We start from the raw sequence: 23844 nt of genomic DNA, 5'->3' as shown, positions 1-23844 counted from the left end.
ACACTTTTATTCATTGGTGCATGCCTTCGTTGCTTAATGCAGTTTTTTACTCGGATAACTATAGAGTTTTTATATAAAGAATTTTATATAGGATAGATGGAACGAAAGAATTTAGAATTTGAAGATATTAGTGGATTGGGATGTTATCTCAGGAAATATTAATCGAGGTAACAAAATTACTTTCTTCCATTGACTATTCGTAACAGTTAAATTCCAAATAAACTAAAGCTGTATTCAATTCGTTCCTATCTAGGTTCAAACTACGTGAAATTAAAGTTTAATTAGTAAAATGTCACTCAAAGTCTAAAAAGTTACTTGACACCTTCATCCATTAACGTCTTCATTTCGTCATATAATATTTTACTCAGACAGTTATATACCTTCTATGTAAACAATTCTGAAATAGTCATAGACATTTCACACGAAACGAAAGAATTTAGAATTTGAAGATATCAGTGGATCATCAGTATATATTCTATCGGAAAATATTAATTATGAAGCAATTCAATTACTTTCTTTCATTTACAATTAATAACAACTGAATTACCTTAGCTCTTTCGTCAATTAATAATTCCACGAAATAAACTAAAATTACACTCGAATCGTTTCTTTATTATGATTAAAGTGGGTATATATTATTAAAGCTTAATTAGTAAAACTTGCTTAAAAGTCCAAAAATGTTAGTCGGTCGACACCTTCGAACACTGATGTCTTCATTTCTTAATGCAGTATTTTCCTCCGACAGTTATATACCTTTTATGTAAACAATTCTGGGATCGTCGTACACACGTTTTATACATGGAAGAGAAGAATTTAGAATTTCCTATGTTGCGAAAATTCACACGCGGAGATTTCTCGTGTAAACGCGGCATTTCCTAATGCGTTTAAGAAACTTACGTTTGCTCGGTGGCTTTCTATGCGCGAACACATTACACACACAGTTGCACGACCTTGTAACGCGTTTAGGGTCGTCGGCGCGCATTATGTACTCAGGTGCAGTTCTGGAAATACGATCGCGATACGAGAAAATAATACACTCGAGCGAGGATTGCATCCGAACTTGATTCCAAATCCATGAATTAGTATCGAGCGGGCGGCTTATTCAACACAGCTTCCAATTTTCCCCTGCATAATTTGCAACCTTGATAAATCAAGCTGTTTTTATCCAGGAAGAACTTGGATCCTTTAAAATTCTAATCGATAATATATCAAAATTACCAAAAATCAAATCAAACTTCATACAATTCAAATTCCATAAATTTTCTTTCTATATTATTATTGAATTTACTAATATATATATATATATATATAGTAGTTTTTACTTTACAAAGATTTTAGTTTGCAGATCTTTGGAAAGTTTTGATTAAACATTTAATGGAAAATGGATAATAAGAGTTTTACGTAAGTAGGTAGATGGGAAATAATTTGTCGAAGAGAGAGAGAGAGAGAGATATAATTTGCGAGGATTGTTTTAAGAAGTTGGTCTTTTGAGGTCCGTGAGCGAAATATCCTCCACGGGTCAGCATGTTTATTCGACCTGAATCTGCGAAGAGCTACGTGTAACGTGCCTGGAGCGAACGTAACACACGGAAATAATGGATTTAAATAACTCGCACTTCCCCCCCCCCCCTCCCTCTTTCTCACCCTCTTCATCATACCTCATTCTCTCTCTCAGTGCCATTTCTCTAACGTAGCTGTTGGTTCCTGGGAAACGAAGTTACCTCGTTGTATATTTCGCGAGACGCGAACGATCGTTAAAAACGACGCTCGCATTTTTGCCAGTTAACAACAGCTGCGAGTCTAACGCTTTAAGCGAGCCGGAAAAATGTAGCCGGCCTTGTAAGCGTAATGGAAAGACTGCATTTATTCACCAGCGTCATTTCACAAAAGCTTCCATTTGACAAAAATTCAATCAAGAAATGGTCGATTCTCCACCAAATTCCAAATAAATTCTGATTGCCACCGGCTCGAACCGCGCTGCTTCGCGTGAAATAAGTCAGAAACGCGCTGCCACAACGATATAAATTAATTACAGTCGCTTTCACGCGAGTCATGAAAACCCAGGGTGAAAAATAAAAGTGCTAATAATATCAAATATCCCGTTATCCTTGTCGAAAAGCCACGGAGCCTTTTCTTCCCTTCTCCGTTAAATAAACAAACTATATCGTTTTATAAAGTTTTTGCACAGTGAACCATCGCACTGATTGCTGCATGTCGATATAATCGTGTTCTTCTTTTTCAAACAAACAACGAGATTTATGAGAATGCAGTAGAGTGAGCAAATAATAAAGGAAACAAATAAAGGGTAGGGGAGGGGGGGAGGGTAGAGCAAAAGGAGAAAAAAGGTAAAAGATAAAAGGTGAATCGAAGCGATGAAATTAACAAAGGACTCGTTTAATGGAAGTTACGCGTTGAAACGGAGGATTTTCAAGGATATAGCATATATCCTCCCTAAATTTACGCGAGATTCTATTAAACGTACGCCCGTAGCTGAGCGATATGCAGAAATAATGCTGGTCTCGTATTTACGCTATAAACACAACTCAGCGGAGGATTCCAATGGAATATCGCGTTATCGCGCCGTTTTTTTGTGCAGGGTAAATCCGTGCAAGAGGGTGCATAGGGGGGGGGGGGTGGAGGTATGAGGATTTCCTTTATACGGGCGCCACGCGAATAAAATCGCAAATAAAACCTCCCGTTTCGCCCTCTCCGCAGTGTTGCTTCCTTTAACACAATACCCCCCCCCCCCCTCCTCACCGTAGTATTGTCTTCGCTGGTTAACGTTCGTTTCCACTTGCCCCCCTCCCCCTTTCCTGTAATTTCACGCTTAACCGTCCTCCGATCTGCCACTCTGCTCTCTCTCTCTCTCTCCTCTTCTCTCCCTATATCAATAATACTTCCAAAATACAAAAACCGCACACCGGCTATGAGAATACCTTGGAAACTGGCGATAAACATTCGATCGGCAATATTGCACGTGACGCACGATCGTTTTCATACATTCTGATCAAAAGTAATAGCAACATGAAAAAGTACTTCGGGCGAGATATAAAGCGATGATCCAGAATTAAATTCGGGGAAAAATGGTTGTGTGGCGCCGAGGGAATAATTATGATCGATGATTTTGTTTCAATATTCCAATGGAGATGTAAGTTTCAATGATGGGAGCAATGACTGGGGAGGGATGGAATTTGGTTTAATTGCTCGTAGAGAAAAATTGCTACGAAGTTTTTGCTTAATGGCGCATCTGCCGGGAAAGATGAAGCGACGCGGCGCGGCGGCGGCGATTGCGCGACGCTAATGAAAAATGGAATGGAAAACGGCAATCGATATGAATATCATTCAGTGACGTTAATCGCTCCCGGCAAGACTCGATTTTCCCGTCGCAATTGATTTTTCGCGCGGAAAATGCTAAGACGATAATTCCGCCCAACATTCGTCCTTTATTTACCAATAATCGATCGAGCGACTCGGAATATTAATCTTCGGAGCGTGCTGTGAAATTCTATACCTTCTATTATCTTCGTCAATTTATTAATGGGAGGATTTATTAAAATAGGTTAAACCGATCGGTAGCCAATTTGGTCTCCTATAGAGGCACTATTATAAAAATACTGCAATTTCACCTTTTCTCTTAAATTCACTTCTTTGTGCACCGCTTTGGAGTAGCTATAGGGATTATTATCGAAAGGCTTACGACTTTTGACTTACGACCTTTGAAGCTTGCTTGATCCACCAATGCAGGAAGATAACGGAATACCGGAAGATACTTGTAGCTCTTGGATTTTATCCAAAGTTCAAAAGGTTAAAGCTCGAAGTAACAAAGACACGAAAGAGCCACTTACCATAATCATAATGGTTAACTTGATTCTCTGAAACTCTATTAAAACCGAATGTACCTCAATTCGGCGAGATCAAATTCCGTCTACAATTTATTCGTCTATTAATGCAAATCTTGAATTAAATCTCTGTGAGAGGTGTGTTAGAGGGAGAGAGAGAGAGAGAGAGAGAGAGAATCTCATTACAAGAAATTTCTCGTGTAACATTCTGCTAAAAAGTTCGTTAATCTTTGTGCTTTTCGTATTCAAACGAGGCTGCAACCACGATTCCCAAACAGGCTGAGTGATTCGGGTTGATTTTTTTTTTCACCTCGTAGCAGGTTGATGGAAAAAAGTGGACCAAGAGTTTGATGGAGCCAGGCAAAGTCGGGCGAATCAATCGGGTCATCGTTGGGCGAGTTGGTAAATGTATATGAATGAGTAAATGTCAGTTCCCGGGATCTCTGGAGGATAAAGAGGGGTGCGCGTCAGATGCACGCACAATTAAATATTCTCGAGGGAAATGATTAAAATTAGCTTTGACTGGGTCTAACGTGTTTTTAAGCCTCGCAACTCTTGGGGGAGGGGGTTGGAGGGTGGCAAAAGGTAATTGCGCGAGGCTCGCGCCGTGCAATATCCGTTTTACTTTCCGCGTCGAATGGCTGACAGCAGCTCTGCCTCCTCGCGAAATTACATCTTGAGAACGGTTATCAACGCTGAACGCGACGTATATTTTCCGAATAAAAGCGTCTCACCTCGCTTCCATCGTTTCTCTTCTTCACACCTCGAGTCCTCCGGTTCTCAAACTTTACCCCCACCCCCCTCCCCCCCGCCCCACTACGTACACCCTCTCGCTACTAATTTTACCCTCCCTCGGCCTTTGCACACAGCTCCCATTAGCACGCATCAATTATAACGCACACCGAATCCCCCCTGAAGAGTCATAAATGCTCTGCTAAAGCAAGAATTATAAAATTATTGCCGGAGCGACCCTAAACGAGTTGGCGATGTAATTTAATGAAATGCCTTGGTTTGTCGAGTAATTAATGTGGACCTTTGTGGGAGACGTTCTCCGGAGAATTTAAAAGGGTGGTTTAGCGAGGGAGAACTGCGTTATCGGTAGTCGAGCGTGAAAAAGCGATGGTAAAGGTAAAATAATCTCGGTTCCAAAGTGCTCGGGAAAGTTGCGTTGGCTCTTGTATCGAGTGTCAGTTGACTTTGCAATTATTGCCTTATCAAGCTGTATTAGAGGGAAAATAAAACTTGACTGGATTGACGATATTGGCAATCGATCATTTCACCGATAAATGGCTCCACTTGATTTGCTGTCTTTTCCTATACGAAAACGACAACCGGGCATTTCGCTTTTCATGGCTCGAGCACGAGCCGATAAATTTCTTGAGGTAAATTCTAGTATTTTCAGAGAAATCTGACAGATTGCCCTAAGCGCATCACTGATCAATCGAACATTTTTTATTTCATTGGATAGATTTTTATACGTTTAATTATCCAACGAACAATTTATTAGTGCGAGCTGTCGGAATGGTGATTTAAAAATTAGTTACTTACCTTCGAACGTCGATTATGACCTATGAGCTAGGAAAATGAGCGATTTTTCAGATTTTAATTCGTGCAAGGTTTGGAGATGCGCAAAATCTGCCTTAACTTAAATGAGACAGTAATTAGCGCTGTTCGGTACAGAAAGATGAAAATCAGATTATGTTAATGTAATGAAATAATTCTTCCTTTTTTCGTTTTACGAGATCAAATTGTCTGGCACAGTATCACATATGGATTGGAATGAGTCGAAAGAGTTGCACTTGGTTTGAAAGCTCAAAGAGAAGGTAAATCCTCGGAAAATCAGTTTTGGCTAGACAGAAGCAAATGCTGAATCGAAAGCACGGGAGTCAGCGGTTCCTTCCTACTCACTAGGATAATTTGATAATAAGAATATCTCGATTGGCATTTATTTTTGATTTTCTTTTCTCTTCTCGACTGTACCATAAATGAAAAGTTCCTCTACCATTTCGTCGTTTTACAGGTAATAATAAAACACAGTGGATAATTAAATAAGAGATCTGCATTTTACAAAGCAATAAGTTACAAGATATTCATGAGACGAAACCAAAGCTTCAGGGAGTCACGGTACGTCCTTTTTATACAAACGTAAAACTAACTAATCTTGACTCGAAGCGAGTTATAATCTGTAAAAAGTGCAATATCATCCGTGTCTCGACTGACACGGAAAAACCAGTGGTCAACATTAAAATTTATAACAGTGATGTACTATGTGAAACCTTCTCAATGCGTTAATAAAAAATCATCGTAAATTCATTATTTAAAATGAAGAAGGCTTTTAAATAAGTCGATAAAGTGATATGACGAGAGTAATTGAAAAAAGGATTAGCACTGTTATAAATGTTAACAGCGATTACAAACCTTTTTCAATATGGCGAAGCGAGCAGCCGTCGCTTCGCCAGATCGTTCGCGTAATATGAAAAACGTAATTGTCAGGGAACTAGATTTTCCCTGGAAGACTGAAAAAACGATGTCGCCCATAATGGATAGTAAGGATCAGAGAAAAACGACGAAAGCTCTCGGGCGACATCGAGTTTTCCCATGATCGTGTTACGTACATATAGCACCTATACGCTCGTCGCTAAATTCTTAAAAATAAGAGACGCGAGCGAAGCCGCAATAGCTGACCGGCTATTTGATCATTCGCCATCAACGAGCACATATAGTAGAAACGCTACTCGCCTTTTGATTTCCATTTGTAAGTTTACTCTCTATAACAATGAAATTAATGCTAACGTCGTCTCGCTACGACCGATATGAGCGGAAATAAAATCTAAACGATTTGTTAATTTATATAAGATATCGATTTAGCTTCTTCTCTTGCCTATATACTCCTCGTAGTTACACCCTCTTTTATATACTCTTCTATATACTTTTGATTTTCGAGGGCATCGATATGCAGTTCACTTTTACGAAGTTCGCACCTCATGGTCGATACTGTCCAGTGCCAAGCCCTCGGAAAGCTCCGATCAGTCACTGAAAAATTAACGAGAAATTGATTCTCACTGTCAATAATACTTAATTCTTATTCAATTACCTGTCACTGTTCTCGCTAGTGGCTTCCTCACTGACGTCCAAATCAAGTTCTCCCTGAATAGCACTCTGTAAATCGTCGATTCTTTGCAGCGCCAGTCTCAGATCATCCCGTACGACTTTAGTCTCGGCCTCGGCGGCCTCGAGCGCCTTCTCCAAGTCACGCCGTGCACGCGTGGCTTCCTGTTCGCGGCTTACCGCCGAATTCGCTTCCTCCCGAGAATCTCTCAACGATCTCTGCAATCGTTTGGCAGCGTCCTGGGCCGTTTGTTCTTTCGTTCGCAATAAAGCGGTTTCCGTTTGTAGCTTCTCCACATTCTCCTTCAATCTAGCAATTTGAGTCTAGAAGCAAATACTCGGTATAAATTGCCAAAAGAAATATCAATAAAAATTAATACTGGTACAAATCGCACCTCCAAACGAGCTCTCGTAGTTTGTTCCAATTCCAATTTGCTTTCCAGTTCCTTGGCACGGAACTCCAGTCTTCTAGTTGCAAGACTATTAGCCGTGGGATCGCCAAGTTGTTCGACGGACTCCAATCGTTGAGAAAGTTCAGAGAGCTGATCCTTCAACGAGGATTTTTCAGACTCCAAAGCAGCTATTTGTAATTGTGCCTCTTGCAAATGGGTTTGCTCAGCGGACACTTGCTGAACGGCCGCTCTATATTTCTTTAGAACCTGCGATATATAAATGAAAAAATTTCTCATAAGAATTAACAAGAGGTTTGTATAATTTTTCCCTCCCATTTTAGATAAGAGGCTTACCTCGGCTAGCTCCTCTTCATTTTCCTCGAGTTGCGAAAGTAATTCGCTTCGTTCACGATTGGCGACATTAGCCCGATCCTCCGCCTCGGAGCGTTGTCGCATAGCTTCTTCAAGGGCTACTTGAGTCTCACCGAGCTCCTGCTCCAAAGCTTGCTTAGCTTTGACAGCCACTGCTCGAGCGCATTCGGCATCTTCCAATTGATTCTTCAGTTGACGCAATGCTGCCTTGCCAGTCGAATCAGCTTTTGATCGTTCGATCACAGTCTGAGCATCCCTCAAAAGCGCTCTTGTTCTCTTCAGATCCCTCTTCAGCCTGCAAAGATATTACATCGGTTCAATGTACCGCGTGAAAATACCGTCACTGCATGAGAATAATTTCTATTGACTCGTCGCAGACGGGTTTCCTTTAAATTTTTTATCAAGGTGACTTAAGAATAAACTCTTTCCCTTTCTCAAGCTGGTAAGAACACTTTGAAAGGACCCTTTGTGATAAAATATAGAAACGCTTAGACCCTACGAAGGTTTTTGAGGTAGGAGAATAGAACGAGAGAGGTTTCGCAGCGTAACGCAAGATAATTCTCTTACCTCTGCATGGTTTCAGCTTCCGCTGCACGGTCAACTCTGTCCTGTTCCTCGTAAGCCACTAGACGTCTCTCCAATTCATGCTTCTCACGTAGGATTATTGTTCTCTCCTCGTGCTCGTTTTCCAATTGACCCTCCAGCGCTTTTACCTTTTTGTGAGCATTGCCACGAACCTCTTCGAGTTCCTCGTCCCTCTGCTGCATCTCCTTACGCATTTCCTTGCGTTGCTGCTCGATGCTCATTTCCAATCGCAGCTTTGCCTGCTCGAGCAACTGAACCTGCCCAGCCAAATCATCCAACTCTTCTTCCTGGTCCTTGGCGCGCTTCTCCAATTCGTGCTTGGCTTTCTTCAACAATGCCACTTCCTCCTCCGTCTTCCCACCGAAGGTCAACTCCTCCAGCTCCTGAGTCAAAGTCTTCAACCTCTCCTCCTTCAACTCTATTTCCAGTCTGGCGTCCTACATTGCAAATTAGCAGCCGTACACCGTTATGACAAATGTAGCTTCGCAAACTTAACGAGCCATTAAATTCAATGTAACATCCAGAGAAATACTCACACTGAGATTCTGTTCTATCGTGAACTTTTCAGCCACAGCTATCTCCTTCTCCCTGGCCAACCTTTCTCGCTGTGCCTTTTCTTGTCTCAAATCGTTCATAAGATTCTGGGTCTCCGAGTCGAACCTGAGTGAGAGAAAGATCAGTTTAATCTTGGCAAATGTCCAGTCGCCGGAAGTTGGCTTACAGGAAACGATAAAAATAGGCGAAGCCTGCTGCTACCAATCGCGTAATTTTTGGATCGAAATAGGATAATAGTCGATACCGAGATCATGCCGAGGAACCAGGAGTTTCCCGAGAAGCAACACCATGGGAAAAAGTGAAAAGAAATGATTTGTCTATGTCGGTTAAACGAATCGCTTAACGTTGGCATGAGTACAGGGCGCTCACTTTGTTTCGGGAGGCAGTGGCCTGGCGAACGGCCAGAAACACTTGTTGACACTGATGAAATGAGAATAGAGCGAGCCACTCGTGGCACACTCGCCAGTCGAACGAACGCGTCCAGAGCGAATGTGAAATAACTAGTGGCCCAAAACAATTCGTTCACCATAAGCGGATCTTCCTGATCGGATTACTCACTTGCGTTGTTTCTTCTCCAACAAATTGTTCCTCGCTGTTTGCTCCTCCAACAGCAGACGAAGATCGTGCATCTCGCCGTTCAATTTCTGAACACGTCGCTTCCACTGACCAACCACTTGACGCTGCTCCTCCACCTCTTCATAAGCATCCGCCAGCTGGCAATACAAAATTTCGCCTATCAGTATCTCTCTAGCATTAAAATATCTAGTATTACCGTTCTAGATAAAAACCCCTTCAGGAATATATTTACAGCTTTAAAACGAACCCTGAAGAAGTTCTTACGGAACTCCAATGCTAAACTCTAAATACGCCTACTTTTTTCTCCAACTGTTTCTTCAAGCCTACGAGTTGCTCCAGGTCGTCCTCGTGTTGCTGAGCCATTTTTCTCTTAGTGAATTCCAGCTCCCTAATGGCGTGCTCGTATCTCTGCCTGTAGACGCCTCCATCCTCGCCATCCTCCCCGTCGGACGCGACTCCGTTTAGATCCGCTGCTCTCGCATAAAGCAATTCCATTTCCAGCCGCTCCGTGGTTTGCTGAAGATTCTTGTTAGCCTCCGTGACATCCTGAAGCTCGCGCTCCAATCGCAAACGTTCCGATGTTTCCGCGTCGATTCTTTCAGCGGCCAATGTCGAGGTTGAGTGTTCTTCGGCATAGTCCGCGGTCATCTCGCTCAGCTGAAATGGGAAACCAGATCTTATCATCAGTTTACTCTAAAGAAAATGTCTTCCACAACTACGACGCTCCAAGATGAAAAAAAAAAAAATAAATAAATAAACTTATATATAGCGTCTCTGTACTGTTCTATTCTCAAACTCGCTATCGAGGTAGAAATTTGTGCATCCACGCGGTTCTTTACCTCCTCGCAAACGGCATCGGAGAGGGTCCGGTCATCGGAAGCGCGCGACAAGGAGCGCCTCGAAGACGGACTCTTTCCCAAGCTATTAGATCTACTGTAATACTGAAATCCTCTAATCATAATATTCGTGGCACTCTGGCTCCTGCCAATGAGGCGTCTAGGTCTACCACGCGCTTCAGGCGTGGAATACAAGCTGCTCAGCTGATCCTCCGCATCGTACCGATGACCGAGACTCCGCCATTCGTCCATTATATGATCGGTCCGTTGCAGGAACTGGGAGATTTTCGAGGAAAGATAGGAAGAGGCTGTCGCGGGTTCCAGGTGAGACGCGGTTGGCGTGAAGGATTGCCTCACTCGTTGCTTATCAACCGCAAGATCAAAGTTGAGGCTCGCGTCGAAAACTACCGGTGCCTGTTCCTTGCCGCAGAGATCTTCGGTCAGAAGAGGAAACGAGCTCTCTCTGGGAAAGCTTCTTCTTGGTAGGAAACCCGTGGGGGAATCCAGGCGTGATCGACTACGCGAAATCGATCTTGGACTCGTCAAGATTGGTCGACTACGAGTCGACAGGGTTGATGCGAAGCTACATGGCGATGGACTTCTGGGATTCGAACAGGGACTGCTCATTAGGGGCAATCTTCCCAGAGGTGGCCTTCGGAGCTGATAGTGAGGTGGAAGAGGTGGTTTCCTCAGTGGAAAGTTCGGGTCGTTGATAGAGTTTAGGGAGTCACTCGCGTGGTTGCTGGCCGAACTGTTGCAACGGGAATCCACCAGGGTCTCGTTGGAGGATGACAGATCCGAGGATGGTCCTCCTCCGGAGTAACCCGCTGGCAGCGACGGCATTTTCGATTATTCTCTAGCCTACGTCACATGCGTGTTTTCGGAATCACTCCGGACATTCTCCATTTTCCAGCTCTTTCGCGGAAACTGCAGATGAACAGTACTCGCTTAACATTGGAAATCTTGCAGAGAACCTTTTTCGACTAACGCTATTGTACGGATAAACATAGGCAAACGATGCGTTTTAAATTTAGTCTTCCGTAGGCAAAGTTTCTACATTTTCTTGACTCGAGGTCTTCCGCGCGAGGCGGAGACGGATTTTCGTAATTTTCTGAGAATCTTCAGAATTGGAATAGAATCTAGGTAGAACTGGTGGTCACTGGAAATTACACTACCTCGTGGTCGTTTCGCGTGATCGTTTCGACTTTAGGATTGCATGGATAGGGAGGTGTTCTATCGAGGTCCGGGTAAATCTAGCCGGCTTATTGCGTAACGCAAACGAGTACGCCCGTATCGAGAAAGAGTCGCGGTGCAACTGCCTCTTCCTGGGTCAGTCGATTCGCGCACGGCGTCCGGTGGAGGAGGCGGTCCGGTCACCTCCGAGTTATTCTAAGGGGAAGACAGAGCTAGGAAAACGACTGGGTTACGCTGGGAGAGAGAAAGATCGTAGAAGCTGGCCGCTTGCCAAGGTTCCTTCGCCACTCGTGAGAAAAGAACCCGTCGAAGATCCATCGATCGACCGACGAATCTCTGCGAAAATAATCGAGCGTCATTGACGAAACGGGAGGGAAAGAAGTCCTAGAAAATCAGCGATTCTTTGGATATCGATCTACGATCGTGGACAAGGTCAAGGTGACACGCTGTTCCCTCGCTAACGTCGGATGGATTTGGGTCAACGGGACTCGAGTACCTTCTCGTTATGAATACAACGGAATTTCTCGGTCAAGTTGATAGAACTTGAAGAGCGAGAAAAGCTGCCAGTCCTAACGCGAAAACTCGCGCTTTATATCCCCCTCGATGCCAGAACGACCGTCGCGTTCCAAACATTTCATAAATCAAGTCATGCTTGGACACGCATCTTCATTTGACACTTTACCAGCTCGTAAGATCTTGTCCGTCTCTCTCTCTCTCTGACTTGTCTACCCGTCTCTTCCACTCTGATATAATTTATGAAAAAAGGTTACGGAAGCCAGGCACAAAAGTCTCGGATCGCGTATATACAGAGTGGTTTATGAAACGAGCGAATAAATGAATTTAAGTTGGATAAGCTTTCACGGTGCATATGGGTCATATAGTTTCGCTGTGGATTTAGTATCTTCGAGCTAAATGCATTGGGTTCGCCCGAGTTTCGCTGCTCGGATTCTCAATGTAATCGCTGCACGCATAAACATGGCAGATACGCCGCAGCGAGAGCAGACTCGCGCAGTTAACCTAATTGCGCGCAGCGCGTGCTACGAATGCCCAAATCGACTTGGCTACATTTTATCCTCATCAGCTTTTCGTTCCTTTGAGAAGCCGCGAATTAATCCTCCTAAACTTCGCCTCTGGAAACGCCGCCGACTAGTCTCGAATATCTCGTTGATCACGTGGGTCCTTGGGGGCATTAAGAGTTCTCGACCCTGACTAACCTTGGCCTCCAACTTGTCATTGTCGTGCTTCAGGTGGTTCCTCTCCTGCTCGAGTCTTTCGACTTTGGCCCTGAGCACCTCCAGCTCCTCCTACGATTAACGGATAAACGAGTTAAGTACCAATGATCGTCAGTGTACAGCATCATCGTTTGGATCATCAGGGAGGGAGATACTTACGGTTCTTGCTTTGAGTTGATCCTCCGTACGATGGACGTTCAGCAGGGGGGCTACTTTCACGTACAACCTCCACCATGGCCATTCTCGCACCGACATCAGCTTCCTCACGTTTCTCTGGATACATCTCACCGCAAGATCTTGCAACTGAAAAAATTCCATTCATTTCATTGGACGATCGACGTTGGAACATTAGCTACTATACAAATGGGAATTCGCGATTCAATCTTGACCAATTGAATTGCTCGTTTGTAAATCGTCTTAAGGGCAATACTTGATTTCTTTTATTGCCTGTGTAGGAGAAAAGTCAGACGAGTGACAAGAATAATTCAGTCTTGCTGGAAAATTGTAATTCCAAGTCGGCCAAAAGTTCAGTTAGCTTCAAAGGGGATTTATGTGCTGCTCCGGTGAATACGGGTTTCTATTACTGCTAATCGTTATACTAGCCATTGCTGCAAAGCTACGCTTTTCCGCGCACCATTTCATCCTTGATTAATCACCTTTGGTGCACACTTTAAGAGAGATTTTATTTACCTTGAGTGTGTTGAGTTTTCGTCGTGCCAAGTATCCTCGACAACGAGCTTGCAGAAGGATTATGTGTCCTGTCAATTTCTCATCCCTGTGCGATTCCAATTGTTCCAGAGCTCCGGACCTGAAGAAGATCTGTGAATAAAACAAAATGCTCGATAAATACTATAATCTTTCGTACGTTACTCGAACGATCCAATATCCATAATATCTTATTATATTCCCATCGAAAACGTTTTATTGCAATGTGGAGCTTCGTTTAAGTCGCTATAAAAATAAATCCGAAAAGGCGGAACGAGAATCATCAATCAAGATCTCGGTATTGTAACGAAAAACATCATTGTGTCTGATTCAAAGGATGGATTTTTTTTTTTCTGAGAAATTAAACAAGTTTGCAAATGATGCTCGAGTTGCGGTTTCGTGCCCGTTAGTTTGGCATTTAAGGAGAAAAATTGGTCAGAAGGCAAAAAGAGGCGCAAGTTTTGCAGAGTAAAAATCGCCAGACGATGGTTGCTAATAGGAATTGTCGAGCGAGTGGTAATTAATGGTGAAACTAATTACAACGCAGCTTGGGAGCGTGTTAACGAGTTTAAGAGATGGTAATCAGGTGACGGACCTGCACGGCCTTGGAGTCTCTGGGATTCTGCCAGTCCTTGTCGTAGGCATTTCCAGGTATATCCTCCCTGGAACTTTCGATGCTGGAGGGATCACTGGAGATCGAGGAGCTGCACAGCAAAATGTTCTTCTTGGTGTCGATGGTCTCCAGATTCGACTCGTTGTCGAAAACTTCAACAACGCGATCCTTCTCTTTCCAGTCGACGTCGTTCTCGTTGCTCATGTGACCACTGTCCTCGGAGCAGTTGCCATCGGACGCGTAACCGTTGGACTCGCTACCGATTTTCCGCTTTTCCGTCTTCTTCAAAGGACTCTCGATGATCTCCTTCGAGCGCATCCAGGAATCCCTGGCGGCCGCTTCAGCGACCTCTGCGTTCTTGCAGTTGAAGAAGTTCACCAAGTTCTCGATCTCCTTAGCCCTCTTTCCAGGCGACTGCAGCTTTCTCTTAGATTCCTCCTGGCACATCTCTAAACCGACGAACGTCAACTTTTGACTGGTAACCTCCACGGGCTTCCCTGACCTCTGACCCGGAATCGTATTTTCCTGTCCGTTCTCCAAAACGTCTGCTTTACCCTGAAGAAGCTCCCAGTTACGCCGGAGGTCCTTGATATTCCTCGTCTCGTCGATCTTCTTCTTCTCCCCGATCGAGGAGACCGACAGTTTCGGACTCTTCAGGGATCTCGAGAGCTCCGAGTCAACCTCGTCCCTCGCACCGTTGCTTCCGGTGGTCTTCGCACCATCGACTCTCGTAATATTACCGGAATCCTTGCTGCGTTGCAGGGAATCTTTGCTCCTCGTCGATTCCTCGAGATTATTAGCTTTACCAATTCGGCGCGAGTCCTGGCTCTCGGTCGTTTTGCCAAGATCGCTGGAATCATCGATTTTACGGCAGTGGTTTTCTTTGATAATTCCGCTGGTAGCACTGTTACCGCGGAGAACGGGGAGGGCGGTATCTGTCGGGACTGTAATCTGATCATCGTCATCGTCCAACTGGGCCATGAGGCGTTCTGTGAGTTCCTGAAGATCGATCCGTGGCTCGGGAATGATGGGTTCGCGATATTTCGGAGGTGGGGCTACGGTTTCCCGGCAATTTTCATAGATCCTCTCATCCATAGAGCGGTCCAGATCGAGATCGAGTTCGATAACGCGCAGGGTGGTCTCCTTGGCGCGATCTACCTGCGATAGATCGGCCAGAGATCTTCCCAGATACTTCTTATTCTGCGCCAATAGTGGTATTCTGCTTGGCCTGGTGCCGGAGCCAGCAGAGATCAACGATCCAGGGCTTCTGCTCCCAAAAGGCTCGATTCTCGGGCAGCCCACGTTCCAAAGACTCGTGGATCGGTTCATCGGACTGAGCTTTTTCGTCTCCGTCCTAACAGTACCCACCGATTTCTTCGGCTCGGAGAAGCTCAGATCTCTCATAGATCCTTTGTAAAAAGTATGCCGACCTGACTTGCTATCCAGCGACACGCTGCTCAAACTCGAGCAACGATCCAACGTCCTCTTTCCCACTTCCGGTTTCTTAGTCTTATCCGGCGTGTAATTCAGACCTTTCTTCAAGAGCGCCCTCTCCTCCAGTATCGTGCAAGAAGCTGACATTTTACTGTCCTTCCTCATCAAAGTCCTCGCCTCCGTTTTTACCGGAAGGACTTTGGTCTCCGCACGGTAACTTCCGGTGGGGATTTTCTGTTTCGTCACAGGAGCGGTCGCTCGATTCTTAGCCTGAACCAGCTGCGTCGTATCGATGCACGACGGTGTCCTCGATGGAATTTTCGTAGAATTCGGAGCCTTCGGGCATTTGGGTTTAACAGTTTGTCCGGTGTCCTTCTTCTTGGCCATCGACAATGGCGCTCTTGACACGTTCGGATTGCTCTTGGCCTTTATCAGGCGGGAGCCAGGGGCATTAGCCCACTGATTGACTTTCTCCGACATTTTTCTCTACCTCTTAATGGAGAGTGAATGTCGAGTGTACCGTGCGATTAGGCGTTTTTACGGGAGCTTCCAAGATCAAGAGTAAATCTATCATTCCATCCGGTTCCTGTCATCATCTTCCTCGGTATTCAGCTTTTCCCGCATCTCTCGCACCGCTCGCCGCTATATCCTGCACAGTTTTTTTATCGCTTCCATTCAGCACCGTTCCAACTTGGGTCCTGCGATCCTTCCAGAGTCTCCTTTGTCTTTCGGACAAGGTAGCCGCGACTCGGTGGTCCCTCTGTTAATAAATATATGATAAATATCAGCTGCTCGAGTCTTTGCTCCGGCGTGCGGCAAAGGCCATAAATGGTTCGTGAAAACGTGTACGTCAGTTTGATACCGAGTTGCAGAATGAGAAGGGGGATGGGGGGAGAGGTGGAGGAAAAGGGAGACACCGAGAAGGCGAATGAACACGCGAGAGAGAAAGAGAGAGTAAAAGATCCCTTCGAGCTGGTTAAACTGCATCTCCGGCGTGGATCCCTCGGAAATCTTTCACGTTCGCATACACACGCACGCACACATAGACACGCCTCTATATAGGCTACCGAGGCTCGAAGATCGACTCATCTTTTTCACCGCGCGCGCGCGCGCGCGTCCAGCCGCCATGTGCGCTGACCTGCGGTTATTATTCCTCGTCTTTTCACGCGAAATAAAAGTTTTCACTCGAGTCCCTTATTAAGGTCTCGCCTTACCAATGGGAAAGAAAGAAACTTATAAAGCCAGTGAAACCGATCACTTTCCTTGAAACGCAATATTCAGTCTGATCCACGCACGTTCGCGACGCTGAATAATCGTAGTCCACGCGAGTCAAGAACGGAACGTAACAATTTCACACGAGAATCGCGTTATTCGATACGGCTAGTGCAGAATTTCTCGGGTTTAACTCTATAATTACCGCGAGCGATTGCCAAGCGAGAATAATCTATTAATTGTCTTTATGAATTTCTTTTTTTTAATTTCCATACATAAAATTTTCTACTTGGAGAGAGAGAGTGAGCAGTATATATATACGAAGGAGAAAAGCAATTATTCTTCAAGTGCGCAAATGCAAGGATATATAGATAAGGGCGAAATAGGAAACTTATGTATTCCGATGCTGAGAGCTGAGCACGTCGGATAATCCAACGAGCAACTCTAGCTGCTTTTCGCGGCTGCGACAGCAATAAACGAGTGGGAAGGACCGCACAAGCCGTGCGATTCATCGACCATTTTAAACTCGGTTTATCCGTTTTTTACGGCGTCTATTTTACGATAAGCAGAACGAAAAAGCAGCAACCGTGGCTGGACCGCGTTGATAAAACTACGTCGTTGCGGATCCTCCGGTAAAATAGTTCAAACTGGGAGCGTCCGGGAGAGCTATAGGTCTCGATGCCGAGAGTTAAAATTAATAACTCGTGCATTATTGATATCGCAATGAATAAATTTTTTCTTCGGTCTCTTGCATCGTTCAGTGCTTTACCTATAGCTTCATGGTTTACCGTTATCGAGGCTAAGAGGTACCGGTGGCTCTCTCCCTCTCCTTTCTCCCCCCACTTCTCTCAATCTCTCTCTCTCTCTCTCACACTTTTAATACGGTAATGTAACAATAATCGAGGCAAGTTTGACACTCGTCACGATTGTTACGCGAGAAGTTTCTAAACTGAACACCAGAAATAATCGTCGTCGTACAATTGCAAGGTTCGATCCAGTGACAAATGCTCGATGAGCTAACGATAATATTGGAGTCTCTGAGTGAAAAGGAGGCAAATTATCGAATGCAAAACTTTGAACCGAGTTGTGGATAGAATCTTATTTTTTCTAGTTTATATATATATATATATATATATAATTACAAGAGAGACGCGTGTCCATAACGCAAAAGATTTGGTACGAAAGGTCGAGGCACATTGAATTTCTCAGGGGAGAGCGTGAAATACCAGGACACATTAGGAACGATCAAACGTCTTGTAGGAAATGTTGAAAGTAAAGTCTCGAAAGGTCTGTGAAATATTTTCCGTATACTGATCGATGGTCCTCCTCCTCTATGTCCAGTACGATTTTCATCACATACCGGTTCCGGAATGATTCGTACAATCTCGTTACTAATGAACTCTAAATGACCTACATTTTGCGCTCTACGTTTCAATTAGAGATTATCTTTGCCTGTTTATATATATATATATATATATATTAATGTGTGTATATGTACACAGTACAGTATATATAGGCAGGAGCAAGTTCAACAGCGATTCGTTTAGACAAGCCTTTATATAGAGGCTCCGATACGAGAAACACCTGACACACTTGTTGTGTCAGAAAATAGGAGAAAGAGAGAGAATCGGTTGTTAAAGCGCGTAACTAACGCTGTCTGATTATTAAGAAACTAAATAAAAAACGAACAACAAACCGTTAAGCTGCCACTTATCGCGGTGATAAAATTTAATGGCGAGAGAGTCCTGGAAACAGGCGAGATTATTTTTCTTAGATTACTGCGATTTTCTCTCTCTCTCTCTCTCGACCAAAGGGACGCCCGAAAACTGTTAATCGTTATACGGTTACTCGTGGCTAACAGGACGCTTAATAAGAATTAACGCCTCGTGCACAATTATTACGCAGAATCATAGAAATGTATTCGTGCCACGCTTCGACCAAACGCGAGAATTAAGATTCGCTCTGCACTTGTGGCAGACGACTGCGCGTGGAATCGATTAATAAATTTCCGCTAATTAAGACTGACCGACAAGGGAAAAATTGGGGCGATACCGAATCCGTAACGATCGAGGCTTTACAATTCCACACACACACACACACACACACAATCTCCATTCTCCTCCTCTTTTTTTTCTCTCAAAATATCGTATCAGAATTCGAGAAAAATATATTCAAACGAAACACTTGGAAAATCGTGAATAAATCGGTGAGCGAAGGTTCCTCGGGAAATTAAGCAGAGGTAATTAGGGCCTAGAAGCGAACAAATACAGAAATATGTTAAGCTAATGATTGAAATCGATGAAAGTGAGCTAATGAGCTGGACGAACGAAAGTAAGTCAACTGTATAGAGGCAGAGAAAAATATAACGAACCGACCGAATAAATCAAAGCAAACTGGACGTATACGTAAAGTATATGTGGAAAAAGATTCGTGATAGTTGGAAGAAAATACGAAGAATGGGATTGGAGAAAGTAACAAAGTGGAGGAATTAGAAACGTTCGATTAAAAGGCGATAAGAGTAACGAGCAAGGAATTTGTGTGTGAATAGCGGAAAGGACGAGTGTCGGTAAGAGGCAAAATGAGAGAAAATAATTAAAAAGCGAGGAATCACTGCACAAAATAAACGTTGCACTGCAAATTCGTCACTATATATACCTGTGTGTTCCGGAGAGTATAAATGTGAAAAATAGAGTGTTAAATTGCAAAAGGAGAAAAGGATGTGCTGATCGCGACGGCGAGGCACAACGACTGATTTCAAGAGCGGTGCTGGGATGCTCGGAAAGCTCGAGTCGAGTCAGGTGTGTGCATTGGTCCCCACCAGTCACGCACACCGGCACAGGTGCGTGCACGTACACAAGCATTTCCAGCGAGCTCCTTCCAATCCACCGGCCAGCCAACCAAGAAAACACCACTTGGTCCGGATCGGCGAATCTTCCTCTCGACCACCAAGCCAATTTATTTCTAACTCTTCCGCCGCGCGAGTTCTCCACGGAGCTTCTTCTTCTTCTTCTTCTTCTTACCAAAATCACGCAAAGTGGATCATTCGATTCTCATGAGCCTCTCCACAATGTACGATATCTCCACGTGCAGTCAACTTTTATGGATGATCATATAGAGTGTAGAAAGTTTATAATGGGAAGCGCGCCTATTTACAGCTATTCCTCGGGTTATATTAATAATGTAAAGGGAAATCGTGTTCGTTAAAAATTTTATTTTTTTGATTAATTATTCCGACGACGGGGAAAGGGGTGCAGCAGGTTTTTATTGAGCGGAGGAGTTTAGGAGGGGGTTGGGGGTGGGAGGGCCGAGAGATTTTTAACAGGTGTCGTCGATACAATGCGAGATTCAGCAGTAGTTGTACCTGTTGGCGAGTCGACCGAGAGACCGGTCCGACTTCTCTCTCGTAGATTACGCCCTTCCTGTTTGCTATCCTCTGTCTCCTAATAAGGCTCCCCCCCCCCCTCCCCCAACTCTTTTTTATTCTCCGTATCACTCTTCCCGTAGACCAAGCTTATGATATCCTGCAGCTCCACCTTTTCATTCGTCCCATTATTTCACCCAACCAGATCGGATCGAGAAACTTAACGAACTCGATCGTTTCCTCTCTCGAAATTCAATGAAAGACTCTTTTTTACCCTTTCTATCGTCAATCGCTTGTACTTCGTTGATGGAGAAGCTTGGAATTATTAATCGAACACGTTTGAAGGAGAATAAGGTAATAATGGGACGAGAGGAGATTTCCGGATAAAAATCCGGATGGAAAATGAACGTTAATTCGTAATGACCGAGCGAAACGCTGAGAATGTGAAATTGAAGAAAATGATATTGCACTTGAGAGAGACTCTGGCTGTGCGATTTGTCGAGAGAGGAGAGTGGTGAAAAATTGTGATATGAATAATGTTTGTTTAGACTGACAGCCGATCGAGTTATAGACGATTTGTTCCCGAGGCAGCTCAATTGTTGCCTGCACTTTGCACTTTGCTCCACTTCCATCCTAGATCAACTGGCTAGATTATACATCTCGCCGAGATATGAGTCTCCTTTCTACCTGCGACTATCCATATACATGCACGAGTCTCTCGCGCGTGATGCACTGGCGATCTTCGAGCAACATTGATCGGAAGTAGATCGCAGCCCAAATCCAGCTGTGATTCTAATTGCTCTTTACCTAGTTGCAAGCTTTTATTATAACCGCTCCAACGATCGCTCCTTTAATCCTACCATTGATCCCTGCGAACCTCCTGGATCACCCACTAAGATATTCCATTTTTTCACGATTCACTAAACTCCCTATTACCCACAATTCACTCGTTCCACTTTGATCCGTCCAAGACTGGATACTCGGTAGAATCCCCCTCGTGTGTGTATATATATATAACTGTATCCAGAATGACCAATGATATCCCACTCGATCCACCCCGAAAATGGAGCCTAAAATTTTCCGAGGACCAATTAAATCCCACTCGTCTATAATATAAACCGTAATTTTCGTGACGCAATTCAGGAAATGAAATTAATTGAATTGGACGTAAGGATTTTTTCATCGATTATCGCTCTACGCTCATTAGTCCAGAGTTTCCTTCTTGGGAAATATCAGCGAGTGCTCGTTTTCTTTACACAGTTTAATAATTTTTCTCTTTAAATTATCTTACGCAATCTCGTGTTTGTTTATTAGTTTAGAAAGGGTCTGAAAAGTCACGTTTACGTTGGCCGAGTTTCCTCGCGGTTATTACCGATCGGATTAATTATTTCAGCTTTTTCTCGGGTAGAGTGTTTGTACGTTATTATTTCGCCATCATTATTATAGATCGATAGTGATCCTGGGGTGGCGAGATTACCGAGAAATTCGTGCTGGTGAGCATGAAGGATCGTTGGAAAGCTGCGAGAATGTCCGCTGGCCTACTGACGGCTCGGAGAAAGGACGAGAGGGGGGGGGGGGGGAGAAAGAACGGGGAGGGGGGAGATCCCGCAGGAGAAAAGAGTCGGTCGCGTTATGAAATCGTGATCTTCTTTTCTCGCCGCGGGCCTTCCCAGCTAATTCTTCAATTTTATTTATTCCGCTAAACATCCTACAACCTCCCACTAAGATTAATTTCACACTTCTTCTTCGTCCTCCGCACCTCTCCACGGACTAATTAACCTTCGATATCCATGCACCCCCTCGTGCAAGATCGACCGTTCGTCGATCCTGCTCAAAATGAGATCAACGAAAAGTAAACAAAACCTCGAGATTCGTCCTCATACTATTTTCACAATAAAAATTATTCCAACGTGTAATATCAGCAAGTTTTTCTGTCGCTTCGCCGAGCTTCTCCAAACAGTGAATATTAATTTTTTGTGCCAACAAACCGGTAACCCCAGGAAAGATATCATCGATGGATTTTCAGCGAAACTGACCACAAAGTCTGGAAATACGAAAAAGTAGAGAGGATGTAACTGTTTTGTGAAATAATGCGGTTTGCATAGTACGCCTCCGCGTTACGTTCCGCGAAACCTAGAAACTGTTGTTGTAATTAGTTTGCAGAAAATGTGCGTGGACGGCCTATTCCGGCCCGAACTCTCCGGAGACTCCACGCTAGAGCACAATGAGACTGGCAAAGCCAACTCGAATCTGTTTATGTTTATTTTCTGCACGTTGCCGGAATAACGTATGTATATATATATAGTACAGAGGTCAGGAGTGTGTTCGAGCAATAAGAAAGTTTGTTCGGTATCGAAGCAGGCAAGAACGCTGCTGTAGTATTCGGAGGTTAGATTGGATCAGTAATAAAAATGTCGGCGTTTATATATATATATATATAGCAAAGGGATTGAAGGGAGAAGGTAAAAATAAATAGAGTTTTGTAATTGGCTAGATGGTTGGCGAACGTAATAAACACGTAATAAAAGACGTAATCTGGTAGAAAAGTAGGAGGAAGCTCGAGTATACTGCGGGTCGGTGTACAATTAGTCGCAGGAGATGGCGGAGGAGGAAGTGGAAGAAGTTGCAGAAGGAGACGAAGAAGTCTGACCCCGAAGCATTTCCGGTAGCTCGCGGGGGCAGACGTGTGAGAAACCGAGTCGTTTCTTCGCCCGTTCGCTGCAGTCCCCTGTTGACTATCTGCAGATTTCTGAGGGGGGGGGGGGGGGGGGAAGACTGAACTCATCCGTAAAAGGTACGCATCCGCCGACTGTTTACTCGCATTTCTTTTCATCATTTCCGCGAAGCACACGCGTGGTGCACGAAAGCTGCTGCAGCAGGACAGATTGGGAAAGTGAAAAAAGAAAGAAAATTTACGATCGCCAACCGGCTGATTAATAGGCGCACTGTGAATCAATCCGTAGCTAAATCGGGAACGGGATTCGTTATAAATCGGAAATTATATTCGCCCAGAAAACGCAGCTTTACCCCGCTGCGCCTCGAGGAATTTTCGTGCTGAGAGAAACCATGGGAGTGGAGCGAGAAAATCACGTGTGAAAATTGTCAATGCCAGAGACCCCGCCAAGGCGATAGGTTTACGTGCCACGGACCAGCCGCGGGAAATTTTAATCAGCAACGTTCAATCTCTCTGCCAAGCCTCGACAAAATTGCATTTTTTGCGCAATTATCGAAAGAGTTCTATCGAAAGTTCTTGTAGTGGGAATATGTTTATGATAAAGGATTTTGGTAAAATGAGTATTTTATTGGATCCTTGTGTGGTTATTATTGAGACCAAGCGAGGAATACATTTGTGCGAGGTGCAACACGGGAGTCATTATTCTTATCAATTCTGTAAAAAAAAAAAAAAAGATAAAAATTCCTGATAAAATTCAAATTTTTCTATCGCAATTACAATTTAATCAAAAATTTGTATCAACTCTTCGAGAAAGCGCAAATAATCCTATGCAAAGAGCCAATATTTAAACTTTCGTTAAACATGAAAATACTCTACTGGATCTTAACGTAGCGAATTATTGAGACCAAGCGAAGAATACAAACATTAATTCATTCAAAGCTCAACAAGATTCATTTCCCTAATCATATATCTAAAACAATAAAAAAAAACTACAAATTCTTAAATTCAAACTTTTCTATTCAACTCTCCAGAGTTTTACCAAAAAACCATATTACCTCTCCAAGGAACGTGGAATAAATCTGTGCAAAGAGCGAGTAGCCAAAGTCTCGTATAAAAATGAGAGTATTCTATTGAGTTTTGACGTGGCCAATTGTTG

The 23844-nt window shown here is 43.9% G+C and overlaps 1 protein-coding gene across 4 annotated transcripts in view; it reads right to left on the bottom strand.

Moving 5' to 3' along the window:
- Positions 1-5880: 5880 nt before the first annotated feature.
- Mhcl (Myosin heavy chain-like) overlaps positions 5881-23844 on the bottom strand; it is a 62137-nt gene continuing 44173 nt past the window's right edge. For all 4 annotated transcript variants that reach the window (XM_066737977.1, XM_066737980.1, XM_066737978.1 and 1 more), the window contains 11 exons: positions 13380-13508; positions 12849-12992; positions 12672-12761; positions 9725-10084; positions 9410-9564; positions 8833-8956; positions 8279-8733; positions 7694-8006; positions 7343-7606; positions 6934-7271; positions 5881-6872 (listed from right to left, as the gene is read on the bottom strand). In XM_066737977.1, coding sequence (XP_066594074.1) covers positions 6866-6872; positions 6934-7271; positions 7343-7606; positions 7694-8006; positions 8279-8733; positions 8833-8956; positions 9410-9564; positions 9725-10084; positions 12672-12761; positions 12849-12992; positions 13380-13508 — 2379 coding nt within the window. In that variant the 3' untranslated portion in view covers positions 5881-6865. The remainder of the gene's footprint in view (positions 6873-6933; positions 7272-7342; positions 7607-7693; positions 8007-8278; positions 8734-8832; positions 8957-9409; positions 9565-9724; positions 10085-12671; positions 12762-12848; positions 12993-13379; positions 13509-23844) is intronic.

Source organism: Prorops nasuta, unplaced genomic scaffold (genome assembly GCF_024137725.1).
Source record: "Prorops nasuta isolate Cenicafe-Biocafe unplaced genomic scaffold, Cenicafe_Pnas_1.2 PNAS00018, whole genome shotgun sequence".
NCBI lineage: Eukaryota > Metazoa > Arthropoda > Insecta > Hymenoptera > Bethylidae > Prorops > Prorops nasuta.
The sequence above is the reverse complement of the archived record's forward strand: the minus strand, read 5'-3'. Positions and strand labels throughout refer to the sequence as shown.